The sequence below is a fragment of the Aedes albopictus genome, chromosome 3, assembly GCF_035046485.1.
Source record: "Aedes albopictus strain Foshan chromosome 3, AalbF5, whole genome shotgun sequence".
Taxonomy (NCBI): Eukaryota; Metazoa; Arthropoda; class Insecta; order Diptera; family Culicidae; genus Aedes; species Aedes albopictus.
In genome coordinates this window covers 230,157,303-230,173,927 of record NC_085138.1, presented here as the reverse complement: position 1 = coordinate 230,173,927, position 16,625 = coordinate 230,157,303, and the positions used below count along the sequence as shown (strand labels likewise).

The 16,625-nt window shown below is 40.3% G+C and overlaps 1 protein-coding gene across 4 annotated transcripts in view; it reads left to right on the top strand.

Annotated features, from left to right (window-relative positions):
• Positions 1 to 16,625, top strand: part of LOC109399598 (protein strawberry notch) — a 28,182-nt gene that overhangs the window by 10,649 nt on the left and 908 nt on the right. The window contains exons 2-13 of one of the 4 annotated variants that reach the window (XM_062859377.1): positions 289 to 394; positions 5,354 to 5,572; positions 5,843 to 6,055; positions 8,850 to 9,031; positions 9,813 to 9,897; positions 9,962 to 10,347; positions 10,622 to 11,028; positions 11,243 to 11,396; positions 11,471 to 11,751; positions 14,189 to 15,639; positions 15,713 to 15,851; positions 15,945 to 16,293. In XM_062859377.1, coding sequence (XP_062715361.1) covers positions 289 to 394; positions 5,354 to 5,572; positions 5,843 to 6,055; positions 8,850 to 9,031; positions 9,813 to 9,897; positions 9,962 to 10,347; positions 10,622 to 11,028; positions 11,243 to 11,396; positions 11,471 to 11,751; positions 14,189 to 15,639; positions 15,713 to 15,851; positions 15,945 to 16,293 — 3,972 coding nt within the window. Of the gene's footprint in view, positions 1 to 288; positions 395 to 5,353; positions 5,573 to 5,842; positions 6,056 to 8,849; positions 9,059 to 9,812; positions 9,898 to 9,961; positions 10,348 to 10,621; positions 11,029 to 11,242; positions 11,397 to 11,470; positions 11,752 to 14,188; positions 15,640 to 15,712; positions 15,852 to 15,944; positions 16,294 to 16,625 lie in introns of all 4 variants that reach the window. The other 3 variants (XM_062859376.1, XM_062859378.1, XM_062859379.1) reach the window with 3 other exon arrangements.

Here is a 16,625-nt window from a genome sequence, read left to right as displayed (position 1 = left end):
GATCATTTTGTTTATCCCCTGTATGTAGAATCCTTTGTGGGGACATTAACAGGAAGCAGCTCTGTTTGGCATTACCTTATGTTCAGTGGTACCGCACTTGTGTTCAAACAATTCGCCATTCCAACACAGTTCACCAGTGGCGGTGCTTATTTAGCTTTCGGTTAAATAATTAGGTTCACTGGCCAATCTCCCTGTGCATATACTGAAATTATAATATATGCGTCTTCCTATCTGTATCTCAAACGATACGCGTTTACTCACACCCTGTTCTATGTTGTATATTTGCAGGCCTCCAAGAAATCGTCCTACGGTTACGAAGACGATGAGGAAAATGATGACTCCTCTGAAACGGATTTTGACGATGACGAAGATCCAGATGCGATTGAAGTTCCAGGTAAGGTTTCTCTTTGGCATTTGTAATGTTGTTTATTTTTTATTTTATTTCAAACGTCCTACATTACGTGACGTTTTGGCGTTTCGTAACTTCACTTTTTACCTGTTCAACGACACTAAAGCTTGCATTTGCGAATAATTCAGGAGCAGAATCAAATTGGAAATGGACAGAAACGGCTATTTTCGTAATTTTCTACAAATTACAAGCTAATTTGATGAGAAAATTTAAGAATTTACGTTCGTTGAACAGGTGGATTTGAGCTTAGGGAATCGCTACTGGCCGTCCATAAACTATGCAGACTTTCCGAAATTTGTATGGAGCGTAGACTTTAGTCAGAACTCTTGTGATGGCCAAGACAAGATGGTTCCTATGAAGCAGTTCCCAGAGATGGTGGAGGGGATCATCGAGGGGCTTTTTCCGAGTCAAGATCCTAGTCCTTGGCCTCCTTTCGTAGGACAGCTGAAGACTGGGGCTGGCGATGTCCTACCTTAGCGTAGGTAAGGCCCAGGTCCGGACGGAGTTCCGAACTTGGCCTTGAAAGTAACTAGTGCAAAGGCTCCCGGGATGTTCAGGTCTGCTATGCAAAAATGCCTGGACGAGGAAGTTTTCCCAGAAGTCTGGAAACGGCAGAGTCCGGTTCTATTGCCAGGCGGGAAAACCACATGGAGACCCGTCTGCCTACAGATCAATATGCTTGATCGACACGGCGGGGAAGGCACTCGAAAAGGTCATCCTCTACCGAATGTGCAGGCACACTGAGAGTGAAAATGGTCTATCGAGCAGCCAGTTCGGCTTCCGGAAGGGGAGGTCGACCGTAGACGCTATCCTGTCGATTAAAAAGGCAGCCGAAATAGCGCTACACTTTAAGGGGAGGGAGATTCGTTACTGTGCAGTAATGACTCTGGATGTAAGGAACGCGTTCAATAGCACCAGTTGGGCGACTGTTGCTAATACGATCCTGCATCTGGCGATACCCGGGTACCTGTACAAAATTCTCGCAAATTACTCCCAGAATCGATTACTAGTTTACGACACAAAGGTGGGTTGGAAGAGCTTTCACATAACCTCAAGAGTCCCGCAAGGTTCCTTCCTGGTCCGGTGTTATGGAATGTCATGTACGATGAGGTGTTGGTTGAGGTTCCCGGTGGAAGTGGCAATCGTAGGCTTTGTTGTGAAATTACGCTGTAGGTCAAAGGTGAATCGATCGAAGAAGTGGAATTGACTGATGCCCACTCGATCGCAGTTGTGGAGGAGTGGAGTAGCCGCATGCGGCCCTCAGGAAGGTTTGGTGCGGCCGGTGATCTGATTTTGAAATATATTAGAATATGGCCCGCTGATAGATTGCAAAAGCTAAAACATTGTTATCAATCAAAACTCTTTAAAGAAGAAAAAAAAAGTTTCCTGTCAATACTGAGTTTTGTTTATCTGGGCATACCAATTTCCCGAAAATATGTTGAAAGTTATCCAAGACGTCTTTGAATATCCTAGATACGTATGTTTGACATTATAATGAGTTCAGAATTTTTGGCCAATTTAAAAAAAACATGTCTGTATTATTACTTCCATATTATGGCTTTTTAAACTTTAAGAGCACCATAACCTCAATAGCCTAGTTCCGCTAAGATAATAATAATAATACTAAATAACTATGCCTAAAATTTTGGCTTTTTCATTTTGACTTTGGAACATTATTCTGTAGAATATGAAGGATAAATTTTATGTCGAGGTTTAATCGTGAAACTATTAAAATTCGTACATAATAAATTTTTAAATGCTTTGTGGCCCTCGACTTTTTTGAATAATTCGCGCATGGACAGTAAGCCTGAGGACCACTGATTAGTCAGCTAGGCCAATGGTATTAGAAACTCACTTATGTAACATCGTTTTGTACCATCCGGCAGAGGGGCAAGATGATGCGTGTTTTATCAACGCATAAGAAAATATTTTAGCTAAAAAGAATCTTCATTACTTCATCCCTCATGTCCAACAAAAAATCAATCCAGCAAAGTTCACCGGCTTAGCTTGAAAAACAAAACTTTCGCTTCTTGTGGTAGACTTGCTTCACTGTGTCAAACTTTACGAAGACGAGACAAAAACATCAACATAGATGCTCCGTAAAAAACACTTCAAAATTTATTCCCGACAAAAACAATTGTTGTTTAAGGCTGCGGCCAGAGTGGACGCGTCACGCGACGCGACGCGGTGCGGCGCGTTTTTGACGCGGCTTCCAACGCGGCTTGATAGCCACAGTGAACGCGGTGCAACGCGTCTGTTCGTAAAGCAAACTGAAAAGTTTTCATAATTTCCGTCACCTTTGCACATGAATACTGACCATAACTATTTTATTTATTAACTACTAGCTGTCCCGGCAAACGTCGTACTGCCTGCCTACTGCGTTTTTTGACATGCAGCTCCGTAGAAAAATGCCCCGCACAATGAAATTTCAAACTTTCTAGTTTTCGGTGCTTTCCTGGTTGATTGTTCTAATTCTTTTTTCGCACGAACACGTCGGAGCCCTGCACGAATAAAACACTGAAAGAATGGTGCAGATTCGTTGGCCCGTTTTCGAGCCTATTCGTGACATACAAACACCATTCCATTTTTATTTATATAGATTTTATTAAACTGACCATAATTATGTCATCTTTCAAAATACAACAAACGGTGAGAAGTTTTGATAAGATTTTTTGGATATTGGATCACTTCACACCATCAATGTATAATTTCCAACTCGAGTTGCAGAGACAGATTGTGACAGGTTCGCCTTGACAACCAGTAGCACACAATCAAAGTGAGCTGTCTCCTCTCTATCGGTTTAAGAGTCATAACATTTCAACAGTTTTCTAGAGGTTTTTGATGAAAAATTTCCAAGAAATATGTGATTATTGTGCTCAACCTAAAATTAAAAATGAACCATTTATCTAAATTTACCTTCAAATGCTATTTACTTCTGATGATTCAAAAGAGGTGTACATTTGGGACAATGATGATTCCCTAACCTCAAATCTACCCGTCCTTTAGGTACAAATTTTAAAAGTTTATGAACAACAAGATTTACCGTATACAACAAGAGCTACCACAGGGTTGTATACGTTAAAAATGGCGCCCTACGTTTATTTTTAAACAGCAAGGCAATGGAACAAGTTTGTTAACTCAAAATAGTATATTTTTATTTTGAAACTATTTTTTAAGCTTACAGCCCTAGTAGAATACTTTGAGATAGTAAAATAAACGAGAGGGTGCAAACGCATTTTTGTGCATGAAACATGGTAGGGCTAATGTGAAAGCTCTGCTTGTAATGGGTGTAGAATGACAGAGATTTTGATTATTTCCGTTAAGTCTTTAGTCATAAATTCAAAGGAATTACTGATTTTGATTAACAGAATAGGTGATAAATGAGGTTACGAGACGCCACCGGATAATAAACATGTGGTATTATTCATGTTAATATTTTTTACATTCACATTCAAATGCATTTGAAAAACAATTTCGTAAAATAACCGCCATGATTTGGTAAAAACGGACGAAACCCACACAAAAATACAAAATTCTCCGCGCGAACCGCGTGACTTCCGCATCAAAAACAGTGCATGCACTGTTTTGTCGTGCGTCGCGCGGCTAAACGCTTTCCGCTTCGCATCGTTCCGCGCGCACTCTGGCATGTTATGATTGTTTTCCCTGTATTCCAATGAACGGAGTTCTGCCGCGCGTCGACGCGCGACCTGTCAAATGCCGCATTGCACCGCGTCGCGCCGCGTGACGCGTCCACTCTGGCCGGCACCTAAGAGTTGGTTCCTGGGCAAGTATTGCCGTAAATCGCATTTCTGTCCGATATTCATAGCAAATCCAGCAAACATGGGACTGATGCGATTCACGGCAGAGAACGCTGTAGTAATAGCATAGCACCGAAACATTGATTTTGTATTTCTATAGCCATCGTCAACCATCCATTGCGAAGTGCGGGTGGCTTTGAGTAATTTCCATTTACAGATATAATTAGCAAATTATTATAGGAATTGAGCGCAGGCTAGCCCAGTTTGTCCAATAAAAGAGGGAGACGGCGTTGCACATTGACTTGAGGAAACGAAGGGTTGCCTTCGAATATCGAATAAGGGTGGTGTGATATGAGTATTGTACGTTGTCCACACAGGTCGATAGAGGAGCATCAAGCAGGTGGAAGCATCACCTTAGCTCGCCGGGATGTATAATAGCCAGGAAGAGGAAATAACTACCGAGGATAATAAGTTAGAATGAGGAGTAGCACTGGAGGGTGGGTTTCAGTTGTTGGCTGTATTTGGCATCTGTATTTGCTCGGACGTATATAATAAAAGGATTCACATTATAATATATGTAACAAGTTTGAAACGTCTTGCAGATAAAGCCCCCGCGTCTCGCGAAATCTATTTCAATGACAGGTTAATTTGCAGTATTCGACGAATGGTAATAAATTGATTTTGCTAGAGCAGCAATTTTGCATAGCGCTTTCCAGATACAGGAGTAGGTATTTAAACATCCAACTGTTATCTATTATTCATGCTCAGTTTTATAGGATGAAGTTTCTTCAACATGCAATTATACATTTTCATTGTATGTATAATGAAATTCTACAGATTCACTTCACAAGGCAAAACCTCAAATGACGTTTTTAAAACTTTCAATGGAGATTGTCAATCTCAAAACCATACTGTATACTGTTAGGTAATATGGATGTTTCTGTTTGTAATTCCCAGACTTCTTATATGTTACATGTTAACGGTCAATGTGTTCCCAACTAAGCAAGATATTTACTTATAAAAAAAACAGGTTTGTCGTCTTCGCTAGTTTTCAGGGACGGAAAGAATTTATGAGAAAAATGATTGATGCAACTTCTTTACAAGCTTTTCATTTAAATTATAAACATTTTGTGTTAGCTATAGTTCTAAACATTAAAACAATTGATGTTTCTTTTTCCCAAATTAGGTGGTGGTATAGATTTAGCCACAGTGGCCACATTGACAAAACAGAAAGTGGACACTGCCCTGAAGGTACCTATGGGTAGCGTGCCGGCGTCGAACGTATCATCCAAGTCGACTGGTAAGATTCCCAGCGGCTTAGTCACAAAACCAGTCACAACTGGGGGCGGCTACGAAGTTATCCGACAGCCAAATCTTCTCAAACAGCCTGGTGCTGGCGGCAGTGGTGAGTATTGTGATCGTTCACAAGGCATTTAGTATCTGCTCGGCTAGGGACAAACTAATGGCTGGTAGCGGTACGCAATGACCATACGTGTTATAATGTATTTTGTGTATTTTGTCTCTCTCTCATCATCCTATCGCGGCTTCCGTGGCATAATCATGCAAATCATCTTGCGAACATGTTATCTCCACCCTTTACATACAACCGAACTCCCATTCCGTGCAAACGGTGATGGACAAATATGAATCACGTCTTCGCTTCTCGAATAATTAGCATATGGAATGGGTGGTGGTAGCAGTGGAATGAGTTCCTCATCTTCGGTTGGTAGTATTGGTAGTAGTTTGTCTAATCCGGGTGCTAGCACTACTGTCAAGATGGCAATGCAATCTGCGATACCCACCGGGACGCTTCCACCAGGAGCGACCAGCATTTTAGGTGGGCTTGGTAGCTATTATCCACCAAGTATTGCCACTCTACTGGCGCAAAGTAAGTTTCTGCTTTCTTCCCTTTTCATGAAATTATGTTATTAGTTCAGTTATCATTATTTGCATTCAGCTGGTAGCTGGTAGAATGTGGCATTATCCAAATACATTGTTATGTATCTGTTAGTTTTAACTTTAATTATTATAATTATTATCATTTACAAGTTCCAAATCTGCTAAATCTCATAAATTTCAAAGCATACAAGATCAGACAAATGCTAGCATGTTATCCGTTATCAAGTATCATTTTACAAAAGTTTGAATATAATTAATCTGATCAGTGTAACCAACCGTCACCGACACTACACTGCTATCTAGGCTGATCGGTAAATGATGTTAACATTTACGTCCTAACATATTTTGCGCACTCAAATGTTCATGACTCTATTTTCTTCAATTTTCACCCGATTTTGATGAAAATTTTACAGAACAACCTACAATTACACTTGTTTACAGTATTTTTGATCTCGGTAAGCTGATGATCATTTTTGGTGTAGAATCATGCCCTGAGTTCGAAAACACGAAGGAAAACAAATTACAGTAGAGCGGAATTTCCCTGGGGGCACCAAGTTTCTGGAACATCCGTAGAAGTGCCCAGTGTATCAAAAATCTCTAGAAACATGGTTCAATAGTCTAGTTTTGCAAAGTCATGAAGTTTGGAATGCCGCAAGCTAGTTTTCGAAGATGAATTATTATAGGTTTCGCCTCTATCTGTTAAGGAGGAACAACGAAAAAATCCGGAATTTTGTCATCAACTGTCAAAATTTCCTTGACTTTCTTTTTTTTTTTTTTTGCTAGGTTTCTAGCTGCACTCTGAATAGAGTTGAAACCTCTACACTAGGCCCGAAGATAGAAAAGAGTACGTAATCTTTGAGAAGCAGTTTGCCAGCCGTACGCGGAAAATGATATCCATTAAGACACTGTTGCACTGACTCAAAAAGTTACGGTAGAAGATTGGAAAGTTTTCAATTGGTCAGTCAGTCAGGATTTGCCTATGTAGTGTTATGGTCACACGGTTTGTGTTTGTCTCCTTGTTTGATTTTGTGGTATGGTTAAATATGTTTTTCTCCTCGTTAAGTCAGTTGTCGTATGTTTGGTTTTTTTTTCATCGAATCAATCGAACCCTGTATGTTAAAATATAGTCGATCCTGTGTCAAATTGTTTTCTTGATTTCGCTAATCGTTTTCTACTAGTGTTCATCTCTTGTGTCCTTAAATTGTCATCGGTCCAATATTCACAGAAACATGTAACTGAACTTCTGAACATCTAAGAGATAATTAAAAATAATTCGTCCAATTGTCCTATCGGTCCTACCTAGATGAACCATGTCATTTTCTCAAGCATAGCCTAGAAATGTCAACCTAGTCATACACAAGTAACGTTGTTCAGTTAATATGAAGCAGTCAGTTTTTGTCCAAAATTTCATGTCGAACGAATTGACGTCAACAATGCGTTTAAGTGTTCGCACGTTAGCTTCGAATCTATCAGCACAATTAAGTGCTGCAAATCTCCTTCCCACTATTGATTCTTCGGTCGATTTTAATTGCTTTATTTAAAGAAAATATGACCAACTAACGTGGAAAAAATTCGAAAAAGCGATTATGACATTAATAAATTACTAATCAAAATCAACCGAGAAACGTGGGAAATAGAGCCCAAACAACATTTTGAAGTCAGCTGGCTGTAAAAGGTTCCAAAACCTGTCACAAATCCTATAATACTTTTATTAGGATTTGTAACGATCATCAAAACCTTCTCAAATCCAACCGACTTGGAACTATTGCTTGGGAATAGACTCTACTGAGCCCCGGCGGTTCCTCCTGTTTATCGAGCATGTCTGATGCATATGATCAGCTATACTCCATCTGCAGCAGCCGGTTCGTGATGAACCGTTGGAGGTGCATTAAAGTGTTAAAAAGGTAATATGTTTCACTAAAGAACACTACATTACAATAATCAAAATGAAACTGCGAACTTGGCCAGGGTGTCAAAATTTCCTTGACTTTCGTTGAGAAATGGCTGAGTCAGAATTTCAAAGATTCGAAATTGGGTGCAAAAAGAGGCTCAGGTACATTATGTGTTGAAGAGACTTTCCTAAGTTTCGTATTGAGAATTAGTCAATTTGTATAGATGACGTTGACGATTCCCAACACTGTTTATTATAGTCCCTATTGAGTTCATTATGCGTATCGACCCATGGGAGTTTACAGTTTACTGTCAAATTTTGAATCGATAAATTGATTAATTGCATTAGAAGTTCCGATTCGAAATCGAATCGCTATAATTATAATTTATTTACTGTATATATCCGCTGTCGAACCGTCTATATATTTGTCAGTCAACGCAGCAAATTCAACTTAGGAAGATCCAACAGTGAATTGGTTCTACGTCTTCCATATCCTTGGCGCATTTTCGTTGGATTCCCATCCTACTGAAGCACTGTCGCTCGGTTGTCCTCCCGTTGCATTCCATATAGGGGGGTCTCTATCTCTCTGCTACGCTAATTAATGTGAGCCATCAATGTGTATGCAAACATCTTGCAATTGAATTAGCGCTGCTGCACCGGGATTCAAGATATATAAAGGAACATTGCGAAAACGCCGCTGTCCACGTCTCATGAGGAGGATGTATTGATTTTATGCATGTCGCTTCTTATTAGCTGCACCCTCTTCAGTTCCATTCGAAGTAGAATATCATCTAATATGTTACATACTGCGCAAAGATCTCATTTAGAAATTGCTAATCGTATTTCGAAATATTAATTTCATATTTGCTCTTTTCTCACCCCCTCCAAAAAGTGGGTATGGCGGCATCACTCGGATTCGGTGGCAGTTCGTCGATGAACAACATAAATCACATGACAAGCAATCAAATCCTAATGGAGCAGGTGAAGGCACTGCTGACCGCCAACCCGCACTACTTGACCAGTGGTATACCGACGAACCTAATCTCCCAGATCTTGATGGCCGACACAGCAAAGGTACAACAACAGCCGGTGTTCAATCATGTATGTGGTATTTTCAGTTTCATTATTTTTTGTTAAGTTTTACATAAGTTTTCATGTTTTTAATTATTGCCGTTAGATAAATCTTTACTTGTTCAAAGATACAATTGTTACTGTAATCTTTACTTGATTTTCTGTTTTTTTATTAGTTTTTGTTGCATCTTTTAGCCGAATATTCCAGATAATTTAGTCAGTTGTTCGGCCTATTTAAATATATTATATTTAAAACGCCACTCATCCTGCCATATCTCGTTTTTACGGAGGTTAGATGGGCCAGCTAATAGAAGACGCAATTTCTATTAGCTTTCTGTTGAATTTTGTTGATACATCAAACAATTTCTTTGTTGGACTAATTGTTTTAATTTGCTTTCTTGTTTTGATTAACAAAAAATCGAAACTCTTTAAATTCTTTGTGTAAATGCAGCTGTCCATGTAATAACAGAGGAGCAACCGCGGGCGATCAATCATGCTCATGCTCACAAAAAATCGAAACTCTTTAAATATTTGTCTATGTTTAGGTCTCATATAGTCTATAAATTGTCTTAATAAGTACGCATATGTGATATTTACTTAGTATTGGATTTTGGTACGCATATGTGATTTTGGTAATTTAGACGAACTATCTAAAGTTAACTTTAACTAATAAATAAAATAAACCCAATAGTAGTGAAAAAAAAACAAAGAAAAACATGAAAATAAGGATTTGGTTAGTTATAGCAAGTAAGCTATTCAATTCTACCTTTTCTATTTTCCGTAGCTTATACAGCCACCAGAAGAAGAGGAAGCGGAAGAGGAAGAAATGGGCGTTGCCGAAACGTATGCCGAATATTGGCCGGCGAAACGTGAGTGTTCATACTTTCGGTAACTCACCTATCGATCAGCTTACTCAAAGCGCACTCATTTCAGTGAAAATCGGCAAAAAGCATCCCGACCCGGTGGTGGAGACCGCCTCGCTGTCTTCGGTGGAACCGTCCGACGTGTATTACAAAATATCGATACCGCCGGAGCCTATCAACGCCGGCCAATTGAGCGCCCTCCAGTTGGAATCGATTACCTATGCCAGTCAAGCACATGACCACCTGCTGGCGGATGGTTCTAGAGCTGGTTTTCTGGTGGGAGACGGCGCTGGTGTGGGTAAGGGTCGAACAATCGCCGGAATAATCTATGAGAACTATTTGAAAGGTCGGAAAAAATCTATCTGGATCTCAGTTTCCAATGACCTACGCTATGATGCCGAACGGGACTTGCGGGATATCGGTGCCAGCAGAATTAACGTGTACGCTTTAAATAAGGTTTGTGTGTTTGTACAGTAATGTTCCGATTTTATCACGGCCTCCACGCGTCTGTCTTTTATTTTTCATTTATTTGCTATTACATTTGATAACAAGAGTTTCCCCTCTTCTTTAAGATAAATGCTGAAGGCGCGTTTTGCAACGCTAAAAATATTAAATATGCGTATAGATTTTGTGGAAAATTTAAAAGCATTTTTGAAAAGGGGCGTGATAAAATCGGAACAGTACTGTAGTGAATTCATGAACCGAATTTTTAATAAAATACGCCTTTCAGTTAAAATATGCCAAAATAAACTCCTCCGCAAATAACAACATCAAGAAGGGTGTCATATTTGGCACCTATTCGGCGTTGATCGGTGAATCGCAGAGCACTACCGGAAAGTACAAGACTAGGCTCAAACAGTTGCTGCAGTGGTGCGGCGAAGACTTCGACGGCGTAATCGTATTCGACGAGTGTCACAAGGCGAAAAACCTGTGCCCCGTGGGATCGAGCAAGCCAACCAAGACTGGTCTCACGGCGTTGGAGTTGCAGAATAAGTTGCCCAAGGCTCGTGTAGTTTATGCTTCCGCTACAGGAGCTTCGGAACCTAGAAATATGGCGTATATGGTGCGTCTCGGAATCTGGGGAACGGGAACTGCGTTTTCAAATTTTATGGATTTTATCTCTGCTGTCGAAAAGAGGTTTGTAGCTTGGACTCTTCCCCGTTTGGCATAATGACATTTGTAACACTAAGAACTACTGATTTGGAAAAAAAATGAGAATAATTATTGTTATGCCAAACGGCATTATGTCAAATGGGTAACCAGAGCCGTAGTTTGGTGTTTCCGTAAGCTTCGAGGGGAAATTTACGGATAAACTTTAAGACCACCCTAATCTAAACAATTCACATTTCAGAGGCGTTGGGGCGATGGAGATAGTGGCAATGGATATGAAACTGCGTGGCATGTACATTGCACGGCAGCTGAGTTTTCACGGGGTCACCTTCAAGATAGAGGAAGTACCGCTGACGAAAGACTTCCAACGAGTGTATGATGAGTCGGTAGAATTGGTAATTGTCAGCGAACCTAGGATGACACCCTTTCTGATACATGCTTTCCCTTTTTTTTCCTGTTGCATTTTTAGTGGGTGGAAGCCATGCAAAAGTTCACGGAAGCCGCCGAACTGATCGATGCGGAGAATCGCATGAAGAAGACCATGTGGGGACAATTTTGGTCGGCTCATCAACGGTTCTTCAAGTATCTCTGCATTGCATCCAAGGTCAACCATGCGGTGCGTGTGGCGCGGGAAGCTATCAAGTATGGGAAATGTGTTGTCATTGGTTTGCAGTCCACAGGCGAGGCTCGTACCCTGGAACAATTGGAGAGAGACGACGGAGAACTGACTGATTTTGTGTCGACGGCAAAGTAAGTGATTATTGCATTCAATGTAATTTATCCGGTGGTATCACATACAGTAGAGAATTCGATCAGTACAGTTACCGTCAAACGGGGTGACTTGCAACGGCGGGGTGACTTGCAACACTTGATGTCTTCTGTCTATGTTCATCAAAAAAACATAAAAATCGGACGTTTACATACCAAAACTCAGTTGAACTATAAAGTGCACATACTATCTGAGTAGTAGCCATGATTTTTACTTTTATGAAAATAGTTCCAACAAAATATTCATGAATTTAATATTAGTCTGAAAAAGTAACAAAAATGTGAGCCTCGAATCGTTGCCTGCAAAAGAATGAAAACAAAATTTCCCAAAAATAATATTCTATATGCGGATTCTATACATAATGAGCTATAAGAATTTCCATTTTACTTCATACAAATATTACAATATCTTTGTTATATTCATATGTTTTGAAATGTTGTATCTAGACGGGGTGACTTGCAACACTCATTTTCTTAACAATTCAAAGTCCAGAAAAACGAAATATTGTTGTTTAACTAATAATTAACCAGCAAAAATCTGAAGGATCATTATATGAACTGAAAAATACATGAAAACTTATATTAAATTAACAATTAGTAACTTGGTGTTTTTGAGCCCAATATTTCCATATAAAAATTCACAATTCCATTTCCTATGTAAAAACAAATGTAAAAATAAGTATGTCAGCCCAAACGATATCACAATAGTAGCAAGAATACATATCAAATATGCTTGAAACTTAAAATTGATATCTGCGTGTTTGAAAAGGGATTTACATTGGGTGTTGCAAGTCACCCCGCACGACGTCTTGTATCAAAAACGACCTTATTTGGCTTTTTCAACATGAAAAAATCAATCAATCTATAACTTGTTCACTTTATTTTATAGAGGGGCCGGCTATTAAAACTATTACAAATAGTTTGAATTTTAAAATTGAGTTTAATCAACATTTTTTGTTAGTTGAAGCTGAAAAGTGTTGCAAGTCACCCCGTTTGACGGTACGTTAATCAATGATACTAAGAGCAAAAGATGTTCGTTTTGTTGAAACCATTGCATGCAGTAGAACCTGTGATTAGCATCTTCATAGTTGGAGGGCAAACATTGCAATGACGTCCCGTACCATTAAGTCGAGTTCCAGGAGAAAGTTCATTCCGGAAAGTGTATTCTAAAGCCTCGTAGCAAGTCACTTTTAGTGCCTTGATAATTATTTTCCAACCAGTCAGTATAAGGTTTTGTTAAATGTTACTATTTTCGGCTAGATAATGCACATAAATTTCTACTCCACCGGAAAGTAAAATGTTTCCAATCGATATCGAATTGCTAACGAAGACACCTAGAAGCTAAGAATATTCAAATTCTAACTAAACACCTGAAGGAGCTTTTTATGGATTGTTTTTATAGTAGTATCGAGTACCGTGGGGTACCCCAATTTCGCGCGGGTCCAAATTTCGCTCACTGCACTGATAACATTTAGAGATCATAATCATAAAACTAATTGCTGAATTGTCCAAATTTCACTTCAGCTATAAAGTGAAATTTGGACAATTCAACAATTAGTTCTCAATAGGACGCCATCAGTGATTGAAAGTAGTGAGCTGGATTTTTGTATGGTGAGATGTTAAATTATCCGTTTCTGCAATGAAATGATGCAAACAGCGTGGGTGTTATGATTTCTTGCCTAATTTGGATGCTGTTTGAGCTCAAGTTTGAGTAAATGTGTTGTTGTATTATTTATTTCTTGCAACGTCAACAACAAAGCTACTCAAACCTCTGCTCAAACAGCATCACATTAGGCAAGAAATCATAATACCCACAAAAATCCAGCTCATTACTTCCATTCTAGTACTTCACCGATTGCTTCCTATTCATTAGAAGATGATAAGTGTATAGAAAACTTGAATTCAGCTTCTTGGGATTTGATTATTCATGAATTCTGGAATTATCTGAAGTTTCCAGAGTGTCTCAGGAACTTTGAAAATCCATAAATCAATGGGGCACGTTCGGTGTAGTACTAGATTTGTAGTAGTGAGCTGAATTTTAGTATGGTGAGAAGATCAATTCTCCGTTTCTGCAATGAAATGGTGCAAAAAGCGTGGGTATTATGATTCCTTGCCTAATTTGATGCTGTTTGAGCAAAACTTTGGATAACTATGTTGTTTATGTTGCGAGAAATAGAGAAAACAACAACACTGTTGCCCAAAGTTTTGCTCAAACAGCATCAAATTAGGCAAGGAATCATAATACCCACGCTTTTTGCACCATTTCATTGCAGAAACGGAGAATTGACCTTCTCACCATACTAAAATTCAGCTCATTACTACAAATCTAGTACTTCACCGATCTGTCCTATTACATTTCTTGCATTGTAAAGAATACAAGATACCAACATGTACAAGCATTTTTTCATCCACTTTCCAGGGGTGTATTCCAATCACTAGTTGAAAAGCACTTTCCGGCGCCGGACCGAAGTCGCATCAATCGCCTTCTCGGGCTGGAAGGACCCAAAAAGACTCAGCTGGAAAGCCTACTAGAGGAAATAGACTCGAAACCATCGGCGAGTGGTGATCTCAAGCGTAAAAATTTGCTTTCGAAAAATGATAGCAGCCCTCCTACGAAGCAGAAGAAAACGCACCGAATTTCGTCCGGTAGCGATTCGAACAGTGATTCCGACTCTGATGCGAAAGCATCGGATAGCGATCGGGATGATAGCAATAATGATTCGGATAGCGGCCAAAGCGATGACTACAATCCGTTTGGATTTGCAGGATCCGACAGTGATGATGATCCTTGGGTTGGAAAGGCCACCAAAGCCAAGCCAAAGAAGCCGAAAAGTCCGAAAAAGAAACCAGTTTCAACGCAGGACAAAATTCAAGCTCATCTATCGAAAAAACAGTCTGAAACGAAGCCGGTGCTGTTCAAAGCGAGCAACGGTATCTCTATCCAGCTTGGTCCGCCACCCAAGGATGCCATCGAGCGGGCTTGCCAAATGAAGGATGAATTGCTGGCGAAAATTGAACGACTTGGGGACCGTTTGCCGGCGAACACTCTCGATCAGCTGATTGATGAATTAGGTGGTCCAGAAAATGTAGCTGAAATGACCGGTCGAAAGGGCCGAGTAGTTCAAACAGATGACGGGGTTCAGTACGAGTCGCGATCAGAGCAGGACGTTCCTTTGGAGACTCTTAATATAACGGAGAAACAACGCTTCATGGACGGCGAGAAGGACGTCGCTATCATATCGGAAGCGGCATCTAGCGGTATTTCGCTGCAAAGTGATCGACGAGTGAGAAATCAGCGTCGACGCGTTCATATTACCCTTGAACTCCCCTGGTCGGCCGATCGCGCCATTCAGCAGTTTGGCCGAACGCATCGATCCAACCAGGTTAATGCACCAGAGTACATGTTCCTTATTTCCGATCTCGCTGGTGAGCGACGGTTTGCGTCAACGGTAGCTAAACGACTCGAATCGCTGGGTGCCCTGACCCATGGAGACCGACGAGCCACGGAAACTCGAGACTTGTCACAATTCAACATCGACAATAAGTATGGTCGGTCAGCACTCGAATCGGTTATGAAAACCATTATGGGCTACGAGCAACCGCTAGTTCCTCCACCAAGCGACTACAGAGGCGACTTTTTCAAAGACATTGCCGGAGCCCTGGTCGGGGTTGGTTTGATCGTCAACAGCGAACAGATGCCCGGGATGTTAAGCTTGGACAAGGACTACAACAATATTTCAAAGTTCCTCAATAGAATACTGGGTATGCCGGTAGAACTGCAAAATAGACTGTTTAAGTACTTTACGGACACCCTGGCGGCCATTATCGAACAGGCCAAGAAACGAGGACGATTCGACTTGGGAATTTTGGGTAAGCTAATTTGCTTTCATCACACAAAGTAGAATAAACTAATTCGTCAATATCTTCCATGCGTGTTACGCAGATCTTGGAGCGGCTGGTGAAAATGTTACGCGGATTAAGATTACCAAATTCATCCGGAAGCACTCGACTGGCGTAGCCCCCACGGAGTTGCACACTGTTCAAGTTGAACGAGGAATGATTTGGCAAGAAGCCATTGATAAGTAAGTATCGATATCATGAACTTAATATGAATACGTCTTTAAAAATCCAAACAGTAGATGAAGTTGTAATGTTGCCTTTCATTATCATTCCAGGTGGGCAGATCTGGGCGGTGAGAAAGAAGGATTCTACCTGTCCAAACAGGCGCGAAATGCAAAGCATTCCGCAGTGTTGGCAGTGGAAGTAGAGATCACAACCAGCGCCAACAAGAAGAAAACGGAACCGAAGAGCAAGAAGGACATCATGTTCCAAATATACCGACCGAACACTGGCTTGCAGGTCAAGCACGAATCCCTGGACGAACTGGAGAAAAAGTATAAGAAAGTTCTCAGCGATGAAGCCGAACCGCACTGGACGCGGCAGTTTGATGCCTCGGTCAATACCTGTTCGCACAGCTACTGGAAGGGGATGTGTCGATACGTGACTATGGGGCAAGATTGCGAGGTAATATTTCTCTATAATTGTGAATTATTAGTTAAACCCACATATTCTTTACTTTTGGTCTTTTTAAAATATTCAATCTAATCAAACAATTGTAAACAAGTTTACCCAAGTAATTGAATGTTGCGCTTCCTATAATGAAACACACTTTGAAGTTCCACGCAAAGTTTAAATAAAGTTCCAAAAAAAAGGGATAACCAACCCTGCAATTAAAACAGATGTTTCTATTTCACCCAGCATTTCATTATTATCAGTTTCGTCAGAAAACCATGTTAGAAGCACATTCGAATATTTAAAAATCGTTAAAAACATCTATCGGAAACACGTTAAGCATA